The sequence below is a fragment of the Podarcis melisellensis genome (assembly GCF_964234715.1).
Source record: "Podarcis melisellensis genome assembly, chromosome: 2".
Taxonomy (NCBI): Eukaryota; Metazoa; Chordata; class Lepidosauria; order Squamata; family Lacertidae; genus Podarcis; species Podarcis melisellensis.
Genome location: NC_138529.1, coordinates 70,654,687 through 70,670,571, shown reverse-complemented (window position 1 = coordinate 70,670,571; position 15,885 = coordinate 70,654,687). Strand labels below are relative to the sequence as shown.

The following is a 15,885-nucleotide window of genomic DNA, read 5'->3' as shown; positions in this document are numbered from 1 at the left end:
TTTATGGGAAAGAAATTCCCGATTTCAAGTTTCAGGTATAGAAGGGGGTCGTTGTTGTTGTGTTGCCAATTCAAAAGCATTGTAAATTTGATTTCTACCTGGGAGCAGGCAAGGGAAAGAGATTTTTCTGCTGTCTGTTAGGACAGAGCTACTTGTGAGTAGCTTCCCATGCATATTCCATAGAAGTCTTTGTGGGGGATTTAATGGTGTGCTATTACAGACGCTCCATCTACACAAGCATAGCAGCTTGCCATATGGAACAATCCCCCTTCCCCTGTGCAATGTTCTGGGAGTCCCCCCAAGCCTTTTTTGGGGGGGGTGCAGAAGGAAAGCCCCATTGTACAAGTGGAAGCCCTTGTGTCAGGCTTCTGCTGGCAGGGTTCGTTAGGTGAATTTGTCTTTCTCTGAAAGTTTAAGCTTTGCCTCTGACAGACCTTTGTTACACAAAATGGCTGTATTGCAGCCAAAACATATACCAGACAGTACAATAGTGTGCACTGTGCCTCCCTTATTCTGTGCTTCTTCATTTGGCACGAATGTACCATATGGAGGCTTGAACTATGCCAGGGAAGGGGGCAGGTGGAGTCATACTGTGCCTCTTCTTCACCTGCTCAAACTGTTATTAGCTTTTCCAGATAGAATCTGTGCATGAGCCAATGAGGGGTGGAAGACAGCACCACCCCGCCCAGATCTTTGCATATGGAACCTTATAAATGAGTCAAGACACAGCACCGAATCGCTGAGGAACCAGCTGTGTGACCTGGATCAGCTCAGTCACGGGAACAAGGGGAAGTGGCTAACTCATGCTTTATTGCAGGATTCCGCCTCATTTGATGTGAGCTATTTAGACAGTTGATCTTCCTGCCTGTCTGCTCCCGCACTGAGCCACTGCCCCTTTAATGGGGCGTCTAACACGCTGGCACTGTTTTTATTACCTGCACCGACCTTGAAATGCCAAAAAAGGTGGACAGAACTTCCTTTGAAACTTTGCACAGGCTGCTGCTACAGGAAAAGGTGCATCTTTGTCAACACTCCTGAGTTTGGGAGATATTCCATCACATGGGTGTGTGTGTGTGTATACACACACACACACACAAGCCTGCTGGGTGGAAGTACTCAAATGGCTTGGATTTATTTTCTCCCTCCCTCCCTATATACAAGAGGGAAAGGAAATGGGTATGATCTCTAACATCTGCTGTTTTTAAACCAGATGAGAGATCTCAATAGTGAGAAATGGGATACTGTACTGAAACATCATCTTCCTCGTTCACAGTAAAGATCAGTGAAATGCTACACCAAAGCAAAATCCAGTTTCTGTCTCATGAACGTCTTCCCTACTTTCACTAGTATTTCATAGCAATCCTGATGCTTTTCAGCCGCTGCACAGTTCCCTCGAAGCATCTACACCTTCTGGTTCATGGGTTGCACACAGAAAATCACCTTTTCCACATTTTTATTCTATTTCCAAATTCATTGTACCTGCCTGCAGGTAACAAAGGAAAGAAATTGAGGGAGTGGGTACTGCTTACAACAGTAGCCACTCTTACCAATAGTAGTGTGGGAGTCAAATTTATTCCCCCTTGACCCCATTTGATGGAGAGTCCAGTCCTCTAGCACTTGTGTGATAAGACCCTTCCCAGATAATCTGTAAATAATATACACAAGTTTTCCTGTGGGCCTGTTGATTCAGGGGATAGAGGTCTCTCCACCCACATAACGGGTTCAGGAATGGCAGTCTGTTTAGCTTGCAACTCATCTCACAATTATAAATGTGTGCTTGGCTTGGACTCAGAAACCTCTGCTGACCCCAAACTCTGCATAAGACTTAAGACTGGATACAACCATATGTATTTAAAACCTAACAGTTGGACCTAGATCCCAAACACATTTCGTTCAGGAATGTAGTTTTGTCAACTTGTTGCTTTTCAATCTGCTTACTTCATTTTGCTTGAAAACTGAGGTTTCTTCATTGTGCCATTGGGAAATGAGTAGCTCCTGGGTTTGACAACTAGACAGAATAGTTCTTTCTGTGACATGCATCTGTGCAAAGGTGTTGCACAATGATGCCCAGCATAATTTAAGCACTTTATGTTAGTGATGCAAATAAGTGATAAACCTGAACTGGTAAGTGATGAACAGCCCTATTCACTTGCACCAGGTACTTGATCCGAGGGAGGCCAACCCAGGTGGCCACTGGGTTGGTGGCAGCTGCTTGAAAATCCATGGGCAGTTGCCATGACACACAGGGTTCTGCTTCTGCCATACCACTGCAAGAAATGGTTTAGAGTGGCACCTGCTTGCTTGTGCCAAAGGGTGGGCGCATCACAGTATCTGGTACACACAGCTGATGGGAGCCAGCATGTGTTAGCATTTTTTCCACAACTGCCACCCATCCAGTGGTTGTAGGAACAGACCCCCTAGTTAAGTACATCAAGGGCTTAACATCGTTGATGGGTTTTATAGTGTTGTGAGCCACCTTGGTCCTTCTGGAGAATTTGTATTTATAAATAAATTATTTCCATTTTACTATTTAACACGGTGTAAGCGGGACATGGGTGGCGCTGTGGGTTAAACCACAGAGCCTAGGGCTTGCCGATCGGAAGGTCGGCGGTTTGAATCCCCACAATGGGGTGAGCTCCCGTTGCTCAGTCCCTGCTCCTGCCCACTTAGCAGTTCGAAAGCACATCAAAGTGCAAGTAGATAAATAGGTACCGCTCTGGCAGGAAGGTAAACAGTGTTTCCGTGCACTGCTCTGGTTCACCAGAAGTGGCGTAGTCATGCTGGCCACATGACCTGGAAGCTGTATGCCAGCTCCCTCAGCCAATAAAGCGAGATGAGCGCCTCAATCCCAGAGTCAGCCACGACTGGACCTAATGGTCAGGGGTCCCTTTACCTTTATCTTTAAGCTTTTGCTGTTTTGCTGGTTTTCTAGTTATCACTACAATAGGAGCAATGATCAAGAACTGTGCTTCCAAGCAGCAGGCTATAAATTACAGAGTACATGAAGCCACCCAGCTGCAGAGCATGTACTGCACCATTCAAGCATTTATCTTAGCACAGGGAAACTGGAAGGCATGGTAGCTGCTTGAACATTCCTTTTTTGTGGTTGCTTCCTCAGCTAGTTGGGTGCAGCCAGATGCTACCATGTGCCACACCTTTGAAAATGTATTTTTTTTAAAAGTATATTTGCTGCAGGAGATGCATGGCCAGAGGGAGGGAGGTGCCATGCAGTTACTATGCAGCCAGTGGTCATACAGATAAGTCCCTAGTAAGTACTTACCTGTAGAATCTCTATCTGCCATTTTTCTTTACAGGTGCTTGCATTTCAGATGCAAAATGTGTGCATTTATGGGCTGGGGTGTTGGCAAACCCTCCACGGTTATTGAAGGATGCTACTAATTTTATTTTCTTTATTAAAAAGAAATCACTCTTTTTTCGCTTTTCACAGGTGCGAGTGTTCACCTTTTCTGTTGGACAGCATAACTATGACGTCACTCCTCTGCAGTGGATGGCGTGTGCTAACAAAGGTAGGGAGAGTGGCTTAAGTACAGAATTACCTCTTGTTAGCCTGTCAAGCAGAATGTGAGAGGGGAGAAACTATCCTCTGCTGTCAGAAGAGTGGAGGGGAAAGTTAGCTTTCTGTTTTCCAGAGTAGACCAGTGTAAGCAACTCGCTCCACTGAGTCAGTGATGCTCAGCTATTATTCATAGTTTAATTGGTTTAGTTTTACATAATCAGCATGATTAGTGTGATATGTGCATGAAGACAGTGAAGGCCAAGCAACATTTCTTATTCAAAAACCTGTAATCTCTGATGTGAACAATCCTGAGTCAGCCCACCCGGCATCCAGAATCAAGAAATGGACTGGCACATGTTCTGAGTATAGTTTTTAAAGGAATGTTGCATGTGGAACATGGTACTGATAACTGATGTTTGCATACCCTGTATCTAGCATAAATTGACCCTAATAGCTCCACATTCCAAGGCCCTTGTCTGAACTTACTTGTTCCACTTCACCTGCAGTCACCTGTAGTTATGCACAGCCATTTGCTTCAGAAAGTGGATGGAAATCCACGTTCAGATTCACATCCAGGTGAAATAATGCAGTGTTGCTAGACAACATCTCCGTCCACCATTCCTGATCCTAAAGTGAAGCCAACATCTCTCTCCAAGGGAGCATCACCTTGTCCGGATTTGGACAACCATTTCTATAGCCCCTATTTGATTAACTTTATACTTACTTCAGCTGGATCTCCTGGTCTCTAAGCCATCAGATTAATCTAGTGAATAGTCTTCAGCTATTACATGAGACCTTGTTTCAGTCACCTCTCCTAATTGTACAAAAACTATTCAGGCTCCCAGTGCCTGAGAACACATCTTCCCAACATAGGTAGCAAGGGTTGTGAATTAACTCACTTTCATTCATACCTTCTTAGATCTATAACCTGCCCTGTCCCATCAATCAGGACAACTTCCATGCATTAATGAGACTTCCATCCTCACTGTCTGTTCTCCCTTTTCTCTCCTTCCAGAACACTTAACAGGGTTTTTTCCTGATAACAGGGTTTTTTCCTGATAAAGCTGAATTTTAGGGGAACATTATGATGAAACTCTGGGGTATATTTTTGGTGAAAATGTACTTATGTGCACAATCATCTTGTGTTTTCTAGTTCAAAAGAATCACTTCATTGTCTAAGTACTATTTTGATGGAGTCCCCACCCCCACCCCCAATCCACTCTAACATTAGTTTGTGAAAATAGATCATAGATGCTCTTATCTTCACTCGCCATCCAGATACGCCTACGGAGAGCTTCTCTCCACTGGGCTAATTCCTTCCATGGCTACCAAGAGCTCAGCCAAGAGAACCAGCTGCTGTCTGTCTGCTCACCTAAGGAAACCTTGAGCCAATATCTCAGCAGCAAAGTATATAAACAGTTTGGGCAAAGCACTTTGCTCTTTGGCAAAGAAAGGAAGCCTAGTAGAAACAGGGAGGACGTTTCCGTAACAGCAAGCATTCTGTGACAGTATGTACTGCTTGGCTGAATATTCTGCACAGCTGCAGCACAGAGAAAACAAGAGCCTTCCCAGCACGCTGCCACTAATTATAGCTGCAGATAAATATAATATTTTTGTTTGTTTATATATTTTAGCATTTACAGGCCATATTTCTACTGAGAGGTGGCACCCAAAACAGTGTATGAAAGAGAGGTGGGGGAACCTCTGGCCCATGGGCTGGAGGCAGTCTTATGGGGACTTCCCCATCCAACTCCCTGCGTCCCCTCATTGCCTCATGCACTTGTTTGCATTAGCCCTACCTAAGACTGGGATGTGGCCTCTAGAAGGTTAGCTATGCGGGTGGTGCTGTGGGTTAAACCACAGAGCCTAGGACTTGCTGATCAGAAGGTCGGCGGTTCGAATCCCCGCGACAGGGTGAGCGCCCGTTGCTCGGTCCCTGCTGCTGCCCACCTAGCAGTTCGAAAGCACGTCAAAGTGCAAGGAGATAAATAGGTACTGCTCCGGCAGGAAGGTAAACGGCGTTTCTGTGTGCTGCTCTGGTTCGCCAGAAGCGGCTTAGTTATGCTGGCCACATGACCCGGAAGCTGTACGCTGGCTCCCTCGGCCAGTAAAGCGAGATGAGCGCCGCTACCCCAGAGTCGGCCATGACTGGACCTAATGGTCAGGGGTCCCTTTACCTTTACCTTTTAAGACCGGGATGTGGCCTCTAGAAGGGTAGCTACAAGGGAATGTCTCCCTCAGGCTACAAAGGATTCCTCCCCTTGAAATCATTCATCGTCGTCATCAAGAAACCAGACACGCAATAAGAATCAGGGAGCATCGCTTTATAAAATACCATATTTTTTGCTCTATAAGACTCACTTTTTCCCTCCTAAAAAGTAAGGGGACATTTGTGTGCGTCTTATGGAGCAAATGCAGGCTGCACAGCTATCCCAGAAGCCAGAACAGCAAGAGGGATCGCTGCTTTCTCTGCGCAGCAATCCCTCTTGCTGTTCTGGCTTCTGGGATCCAGAATATTTTTTTTCTTGTTTTCCTCCTCCAAAAACTAGGTGCGTCTTGTGGGCTGGTGCATCTTATAGAGCGAAAAATACGGTAATTCATAATCGGGGGGAAACAGCAGCTGTTAAAAACATCCAGGTAATCCTGTGGGGAACACACCAAGTTTTCCCTTGTCAATGAAATGTAAACAGGGTAAGGGTCAAATAAAGACCAAGCGTTCCATTGTGTAGGTGCCACCACTCCATAGCTCCATTTCCTCACAGCTCTCATGCCTGAAAAGGAAGGGGGAATAGCAAGATGCGGATCTGGGTTGGAGGGGAAATGGCACAAGTCCCATGGGCTAGAGGCTGGTTCGTCATCATGCATGAAGCATCTAGTGTTCTGGAGTTTACCTCTTGCATTTAAATTTGTACAGGACATTTATACTTTTCCCTCAGGGAGAAAAATGGGATAAAGCAGTGTGTGTGCGTTCAAAACATTTTTGGGCTACCTTTCTAAACAAATTCAAAAATCCACAGTAGGGCAACGCCTTTATTAGGCAAACCAAAATGTCACAAAGTAGCATGCAAGCTTTTTGAGTTCTGCAGAAGTCTTCATCAAGCTAGATGGTGAACAAAGCAATGGAGGGAGGAGGGGAGCAAAAAAGTGTGCAGGGTTTGAGGTTGGAGCCATGCAGTCTGCATCAGGCCACAATTATAAAGCACAAAACTGAAAGATATAGTGTTGCTTAAACTTTTTAAAATTACAAAATTCAGAGATAAGCAACATCTTAAAATATAAAACAGCCAGCAAAAACAAATGATCAAAACCCCAACGAAGCAACAGTAAATCAAAAGATCAGCAGCATATTGAATAAAATAAGACCACGCCAGTTAAAGGCCATTTGGATCAGTAGTAATTTATTATACTGGATCTCTTTCTGCTTCTTTAAAAGTATGCAAGGTCCTATGTTACACAGATGAAAGGTTCTGTGTAACTTAAAAGCTTGCATGTTGTTATGCTAACAGATTAGGATATCACTTTCCATATTTTGTCTCTTATTCTGCAAGACCAGTATGGCAGCATCTGCCTATGCTTTACAAAGGCCTCCCTCTTGTTCCCTGCTGTCCACCCCTCCCATTCCCTGCCTTCTGAAGTTCCCTTTGTTCATCACATTCAGTCCCCTTTAATCTCCTTCACCTTCCTCTGTATCTGAAGCCTCCTGTCTCTGCCTCTCATTTATCCAAGATTGCCTCATCTGCCCTTTTGTTCAGCAGCTCTGGCTTTCCTTTCACACCTCCTGTATCTGTCAGCAGATGGCGGAGGCCTGTGAACCTTTGGGCTTGCAGTAATCCATCTTCCCATTGTCCTGTCCCATGAGAATACCTTTGGTCATTCATGCTCAAATTCCGATTTCTCTTCTTCTCTCCTTCGGTTCCTGGCCTTTTCAGCCTCACCTGGGTTGTGGTGACTTTCTATCAGCTGTACATGTAGTAGCTAATTCTCATTGGGGTTCGAATTTTTTTTTTAATTTTTTTAATTTTTTTTTTATTTACAGCATAGTCCACAACTCATACTTACAAACCCACCACCATTGACAATTCAATTATCAAAATTAATCTCCTATCCCCTTACACAAAAAAATAAAAATAAAAGACTTCCTTTATCCTGTAAATGGCCTCCTTATTTACTTCTTGTATACTGTTTCTTTTATATGTGATTATTACAATTTTTCCTAATTATGACTTTAAAAACCGCAAAGTCTCCTATAGAAATTAATCAAAACAAGTCCTGGTGTATATTTTGGGGCACTGTTTGGTAAAGTATTCTCTGCATTTTCCCCATTCTTTTTGGAATTCCTGGCTAGGTTGTCCCCTAATTGTCTCTGTTAATCTGGCCAGTTCAGTATATATTAATTTATCCTGCCATTCCTTTTTTGTTGGCACAAATTCTTTCTTCCAATTTCTGGCAATTAAGGTCCTCACCAAGACTGTGGCATACAGAAATATTTTTCAATCCTCTTTTGCTATACCTGTGTCTGTTATTCCTAATAGGAAAGCTTCTGTATTTTTCACAAAGTTATATTTAAACATTTTTTTTAAGTTCATCATATACTATATCCCAGATTTATTACAATGCTTTTTCAGGATGCCTTTGTGTGTATGTATCAGGGCATCTTACTTAGCAGCCTTTATTGCACGTCTTTGTATGCATGGAAGTGCTTTGGTTTCCTCTGCATCCCAGCACAGGAGCTTGCCAAGAGAGGCATCCCAGAGCTTTGATGCATGCACTCATATCAGGCAGACATGTGGCTGTTGCTATTTTCTGACCACTTCCTTGCACATTTCCCCCACTCCCACATCATCACATCAAGTGAAATAATGTCAGCAGCAATTGTCATAATCTGTTTTCAGCATTTCGTTGATCAGGCTTGAGGAACTCTTCACCAGAGGCACAACTGTTTCCTGCCTCAACTGCTTAACTTGATTAATTAATTTGTACTAAGACAGAGCTTGCTAGGGTTTAGCCCCAGAAACTGTTGTCAGTGTCATGGCTCAACTCCAGGGCATTTGAAGAAATAATAAAGAATAAGGGGCCTTTGATGATGAATGCTTGTGCCAAAATAGATTTCTTAGTCTTTAAGGTGCTACAGGACTTTGTCACACAGCAGCACAGAATTTATCTCCCTTGTGCTTGTGAGGGCTGCCTTATCACCGAGTAAACAAACACTTCTGCACCCAACTAGCATTAATCGGGAGGCCCTTGTAATCTGTTTTAATTGTTTTTAATATTGCCTAATGATGTAAGCCACACTGGGGCATCATGGTGAAGGCCAGCAAGAAATCTAGCAAATAATAATCAGAGTGGTTTCCTAGAAGACACCATTGCCAACACCTTCATCTTAGAAACCAAGCTCTGTGGTTAACCTTGTCAGGGTTAAAGGAGCCCAGATGTCATCAACCTTTTTGGACCAGTGGCCACATATTGAATTTTTAGAGAGTGCTGTAGGCACCAGTTACAAAAGGCCTGCCATGCAGGCATGACAAAATAAAAAAGTAAAGTAACAACCCCCTCAAGCAACCTTATACTTACAGTATGAAGTCAGCTATGTTCTGCTGGCCCTGACTGTGGCAATCACACAGTATTGGCCACATTCAAACCCAGTTATGTTGTTGATATCTAATAACAACAGGGAGCATTCCTCAGTACCAGGAAAATATAGTCGGGGGCACCTGCCCAGAGGTGCCAGTGAAAGCCTTTGTGGGCACCAAGATGCCTTTGGGTGCTGAGTTGATGACCTCTGAACTAGACGTCACATACACATATCATAAAACACCAGTGGGTTTTGTGTGGATTTTTTAAAACAAAAAGCAGCCCCAGGCATCTATTTGGATTGAAGGAGTTGGGGCAGGAGCTGCTTAACACTTAACTCTGCCAGCCACATTTCTGCTCCAAATTGTTCCTCAGCCACATTCCACCCCACATTTCCTTGGAAATGCTACTTGTCTTCTCAAGATTTTGGTCTTCCAAGGCTGATTTCCATTTTTTACAGCCACAAATTATTCATTGCATATAATTGCATGTAGCATCTACTTTGCCAAAGGTAAAGGTAAAGGACCCCCGACAGTTAAGTCCAGTCGCGAATGACTCTGCGGCACTCATCTCGCTTTACTGGCCGAGGGAGCCGACATTTGTCCGCAGACAGTTTTTCTGGGTCATGTGGCCAGCATGACTAAGCCGCTTCTGGCGAAACCAGAGCAGCGCACAGAAAAACCGTTTACCTTCCCGCCAGAGTGGTACCTATTTATCTACTTGCACTTTGACATGCTTTCGAACTGCTAGGTTGGCAGGAGCAGGGAGTGAGCAATGGGAGCTCACCCCGTCGTGGGGATTCCAACCGCTAACCTTCCAATCGGCAAGCCCTAGGCTCAGTGGTTTAGACCACAGCAAAGGAATAGATTTTGGCAGCCATTTATGTTGTCAAGCTCCTATTGTTGGCTTTGGTTTCCTTTCGTTATTTTCCTCCCTGACAACTAGATGACTATCCCAACTGTGGCTTTCACTTGCCTCCCTGTATTTTCTCGGTGACCTTTTGGAAACCTATTTAGTGCCCTCCCTTATGGATGAAGGCTCTGTTCTCCCCTTCTCTCTCCCTGTGCCCTTTGTTCTGAGTGGCATGAGGAGGAGCTGAGCCTTTGCTTCTTGAGAGCTTTGTCATCTCCTGCTGCTAGTGCCCCCAGGCCTCTGGTTCTGACATCAAAGGCATTTTGAGAGCAATAGTGACATCACATGCAGGAAGGAGCTCCACTGAAAACAGCAGGCGCTCCTGAGCCAGAAAGAAATGAGTTTAGGCAGATAAAGCAAGAGGGATCTCCAACTGTTTGTTACTGGCTACCACTTTAAGTTTATTTACCAACAAGAATAAAAGGGGCATATAATTTAAGAATATGAGGACAAGGGAGTCCACTCTCATTGTATTCCAGCAATTGAATAGGACGCAAGAATGATACAGTTGGCAAGAAGAAGCTCTAGGTCTAGGAGGAAAATTTGTATTGAGGGGAAATGTTTGCTGTTTGTTAAAGCACCATAATATGAATCTGTCCTTCTTGATTGTCCCTAGTAGTAACTTTTTCAACCTTTTACAACTATGGCCTAGTTCATATTATGTAATGCTTCAGTTACATTACCGAACAGGAGTATGTTCTGAGACTGAGACTTTGGGAAGTTTTGCAATATCGTTTAATTTACATTTATACACACTGGGCATGCTAGATTAGCATACCCCCCCCCAAAAAAAAATTGGGGAGAAACCTTTGGGGCACCCCACACCATCCCACTGACGCTGTTGCTCGCCGGCTTGCCCCCTCCCTGCCGCTGATCCCTTGTAGGTTCCATGCCTTTACCCAGGGTTTGGTTTCCTTGGAATGAAGGATGGTGGAGCCTGTTGTGTCCTTACAATATATGCTTTATTTAAACAGCATTGACACCCCAGAAGGGTCTTGCTTCTCACATAGCCACAGCTATGGGAATCAAACAGGAATCCGGCATAGCTCTGTCTCTCTCATATGCCCAGCCTGCCGCTTCTCACTTCTAGCTCTCACACATAACTCCCAACTGTGGCTTTTGTCTTTCCCAGCACCTCTAAGGTGGGTGCCATTGCCATTATAAGAGAACAATGGTGATTCCAGCACCTCTTTTTCTAGAAAAATAACACTGCTAACTATCATTTTTCATCTGGCACAGAGCCACTTCCTTTGTTCCTTTAATGGCCCAAACTTAGAGGGCCTGGCTAGTCCAGGAATTAAATCTATGCTAGATCCAGAAATTAGAAAGGGGCTCAGGTATACAATCTACCTCCCACAAACTCATAGCAATAATGTATTGCAGTGGTACCTCGTACCTTGTAAGTGGTACCTTACAAACGCTTCAGGTCACAAACTCTGATAACCTGGAAGAGTTACCTCGAGTTGAGAACTTTGCCCCAGGACGAGATCGGAAATTGTGTGCTGGTGGTGCAGTGGTAGCAAGAGGCCCCATTAGCGAAAGCACGCCTCTAGTTAAGAACAGTTTCAGGTTAAGAACGGACCTCCAGAACAAATTAAGTTCGTAACTAGAGGTACCACTGTAGATCCAAGAAAAGTACTAGCCTTTACTTGCATGCAGTGCAGCTTGAATTTTTGTATTACTATTTCCCCATATAACCACTTAACAGCTGGGGTAGACAGCCTTAGAGCAGCATTTTTGTAGATTGAGTAGTACATCGGGGGCTGGGATGATAGATAGTCCTGTGCTGCTTATAGCCAAATGCACATCTCAAGGATGTACTAACATGTTTAAGCATTATTGTTCTTCCACTCTTCAGCCAAAAAAGTCTTCAGAGTGACTTATGGGTCTTTTTAAAAACCAAGGCAACCCCAGCCCTCAGGTTTACATTATGAAAGTAGAAAATACTGTATAAAACAACTTTTATTGGAAAAGTTCTGCCTAACAGCAACTATTTCCAAGAACATTAAACTTAAAAAGCAACAGAAAGCAGACAAACTTTAACAAGAAACTAATGACCTTCTATATGAATAAATAAAACAAAATAAATGCAATTACACATTCAAGTTTTGTGCAATGCCTTTGTGTACAAAGAGGGAAAATCATAGTTCTACAAGCTCATCATGTCAGTAAATATTTTATACAATTAAGTTTCTCAAGATTATTAAAACATGTGAACAGAAAATGTGTGAGAGAAATTGCCATTGTATCTTATTCATTCTTCCATCATTTGGCACTTGTTTGCTGTCAGTACCTCTGTTTCCCTGTCTACAGAAAATAATGGCACAGTGTCCTTCATTTATTGTGGATGAATTTACCATAAATGAGGGAAGTCGTAGCGAAATAGATAAAGATGTCATATACAGAGTTCATATGGGAGCTGCTAAATAGATATGGTAACTAAATAGGCAGATGCTTCAGAGTGATGGGCAGCACTGTGGACAGCTAGGTTCACAGATGCTATAGATGGGCCAATAGTTGCACTGGGTAGAGTAGTCCACTAATGTGCTTGATGGAGAGATGCCATAGACCAGTAGATAGAGCAACAGACATTTGCTGTAAAAGCCTCGGATGCTAAATGGACTGTAGTTATTATTATTATTATTGCTGCTCTCAAGTTGGCCTCGTGCTCTTTCCATCATGTGGCATTCCCCTTGGAAAGACGTGGAAGATTTTAGCTACAACCATCCCAGGCAGCAGCTGCAGAGCAAGTAATGCAGGTTCCGCGCCCGCTATTTGATGTGCATTTTGTTTGTGTTTGCAAGAGACATCAGGCTGCTGGCCAGCTCTTCCATGAGATCAGTTAACTCAGGGAGAAACAAGCTGGAGGTGTTTTTCCCCTGCCTTAAAGGAAAATCTCCCTCTGCTGGGTAACTGTCCTTAGACGCTTTTTCCAAGCTACAATGAAATGCAAGCTACATTTCTTTCTGCCGCTGTTGTGAACCTTATACTGGCTTCAGAAATGCTGGAGTGACATTACTGAGGTTGCAACAACAAACCTAAAAGCAGGAATTGGACTTCTTCATCTCAGTGTTTGCTTGACCTCTTACGTTCATGGTGGGTGGGTGGCAAGCAGGCATTAGTTACGTGGTTGGGGACTGTAAAACAATTTGAACTATTGCAGGAGTAGCTGAAGCTGCTATTTTCCAAGGGCTGTTTGCTTGTTGTTCACTCAGTATTTATAGGCTCTTCTGTAACAAAAAGTTATCAGGTCAGGGTGTACTCTGGTTTCTCTTCAGATCGTAAAAAGCTATCAGGGCAACTTATGGAATAAAAACAAACATGTTAAAAACAACAAGTTAAGGAGCATGATAATAAAATGTACAGAAAGGTCAATCCTCAGGGTACCATGAGTCCAAGCTAGGAAGGGCCTTGAAGTGAAAAAGCAGCACTTTGAATTGGGCTCAGAAATGGAATGGGAACCAGTTAAGATGACAATGGCCTATTTGTAATGCTCAGGCCCTAACTGTTCTCCTACGAAAAATTTCACCTCACGTCACTATTCTGGGGACATTGTTGCAGGGGCCTGGTTGCCTTATCAAGCATATATATATTTTCCCTTAAGGGGAAGGATTCCCTGGAAGGGAGCTACATTGTAAGGTAGTGTCCTTTCCCAAAGGCATTGTGAGATGAAATGGCTCTGGGTATCACTATAAGTGGCACCAATTACAGTGGTACCTCGGTTTTCGAACGTAATCCACTCTGGAAGACTGTTCGAGTTCTGAAATGTTCAAAACCTGAAAACTCAATAGCCGACAGCTAGGCCTCAGGATCTTGCACTCAGTGGACGTCGCGTGGCATGTCCGACTTCCGAGGCGTGTTCGAAATCCAAAGCATCTACTTCCGGGTTTACGGCGTTTGAAACCCGAAATGTTCATCAACGTAGACGTTCAAAAACCGAGGTACCATTGTATTTCCTACAATGGGAAAATCTGTTTTAAAAAGGGAACTGGGTGAAAGATAAAACTCTTGAACCAAAATCCCTTAACCGTGACTGGAAAGCCCTCTTTAGCCATAGATGTGGTGGAATCTTCTGAAAAGCCCGGTGTCTAATTTATCTACACAGAATTTTCCCCCCTTAATTCCCGTACCTCACCTTCATCTCATCAGCCAACTTTTTTTCCTCTGGTTCTGCTAAGACCACGAACAATTCCTCCATATTATATGCATATATACTTCAGGTTTCCTAAAATAACCAGCACATAAACAGATACATATTATGATGCAAATAATGATATAAAAATCATATGTATCATAATCATACAGTTGGAAGGGACCACATGGATCCTCTGATCCAACCACTTGCAATGCAGGAATCTTTTTACCCAATGTGGGGCTCAAACCCACAACCTTGGGATAAAGAGTCTCATGCTCTTACTGACTGTGCTATCTTGCTGTGGGTAAAATTATGCTGCAGAAAAATAGTATAGCATGAAGCCTGACCCTTTTATATATATTATGCATATAATACACACTTCTTACATATAATTTTGCATAAATGCAGTTGGTTTAAAAAACAACAACCCTGACAATGCATGAACAACTGAGACATAGGCAGGATCTCAATACAAGAGGTGTTCTGATGTGAACAAAGCTTGATCAGTTTGGAACCAACGAATTATGAGTATAGATTTGTTTAAAATGGGCTCCTCCCCCATCCCTGCCTGTGTGCCAAGTATGTTTCAAGTCCCCTGTGACCTTTGTTCCTCCAACACTGTGACCCCCAGACACCTGAGAGGCTCCTTTTGTCTTCAGTGCCTTAACCCATTCTCCCTCGCTGCCCCAATGCCTGGAAATCCTGCACAGAACACCTCATGGTTCCATCTTATTTTTCTCAAACCCCTCCTCAGATCCCAAAGGGATCTTTATCTCAAGCTGAAGTGGAACCCAAGTGAGCATAATTGAATTTGGCCCCCACTCCTCCTTTGCTTATCTCAAATCCCATTTCTCTCTTTTGTTTGTTATCTGAACCTCTCCCCTCCACACCACTGCTGAAAGTTAGATTTTGAGTTCCTCACGGCAGAAATCTATTTTTCTCGCTTTTGTGTATGAATGGTGTCATATATATTCAATTCTTCACTTTCCACTTATTCGTGAAGGATAGGTATTCCATCTCCACACCTTTTTCTGGCCCTTTAATATACACAATACATATCTCTTAGATCCAGTTGTAACAGCATGCAATGTGGCTTCCACCAGCAAGCTCTGAGATCTGAAACAGGAGGCTGATTTGGCTAATTAAAAGCAATGAGATTATGCACAACTTGCTTGATTGTGGGGCGTGTAGCTGGTGTGCTGAAATTGATGGGATACACAAGAGGGTTTGTTGATGAATTAAGAGGTGCCATGCTAAAATGCACTTCTAAAGTTCTTTGTGTCATGCCTTTCTTGTCTCTTTTTTTTAAAGGATATTATTTTGAAATTCCCTCCATTGGGGCCATCCGAATCAACACACAGGTAAGGAAACTCAACACAATTTGTCCAAACATATAATTTAAAGTACCTTTACTGGCATCTAACCTGACCTTTCGCCTAGCATAGGGCAAAGAATGTAATCAAGATTATTATTTCTGATTAGGTTGGGATGTATATTGTATGCCCATTTTTTCAAGACTGCATTCGCTATAGAGCCTATAATGGCCAATAATACCAGACTCAACTACCGTCTTGCTAAACATCTGCTCTATCTGTTAGGGGAAAACCCAGTCTCTACTCCTTGGGTATTCTGAAGGAATTACAGAACATGAGGGGGATAAGAGCGGATGAGAGAAAATTGCGTGCCTTTTCAAATCTGGCTCTTGAGAAAAAGCGAAAAATGTTGCTTACAGCCTCGTACCTTTTTCATG

General features: G+C 43.3%; 1 protein-coding gene across 4 annotated transcripts in view; it reads left to right on the top strand.

Annotated features, from left to right (window-relative positions):
- Nucleotides 1-15,885, top strand: part of CACNA2D2 (calcium voltage-gated channel auxiliary subunit alpha2delta 2) — a 530,937-nt gene that overhangs the window by 439,268 nt on the left and 75,784 nt on the right. For all 4 annotated transcript variants that reach the window (XM_081900249.1, XM_081900248.1, XM_081900247.1 and 1 more), the window contains 2 exons: nucleotides 3,449-3,527; nucleotides 15,447-15,496. In XM_081900249.1, coding sequence (XP_081756375.1) covers nucleotides 3,449-3,527; nucleotides 15,447-15,496 — 129 coding nt within the window. The remainder of the gene's footprint in view (nucleotides 1-3,448; nucleotides 3,528-15,446; nucleotides 15,497-15,885) is intronic.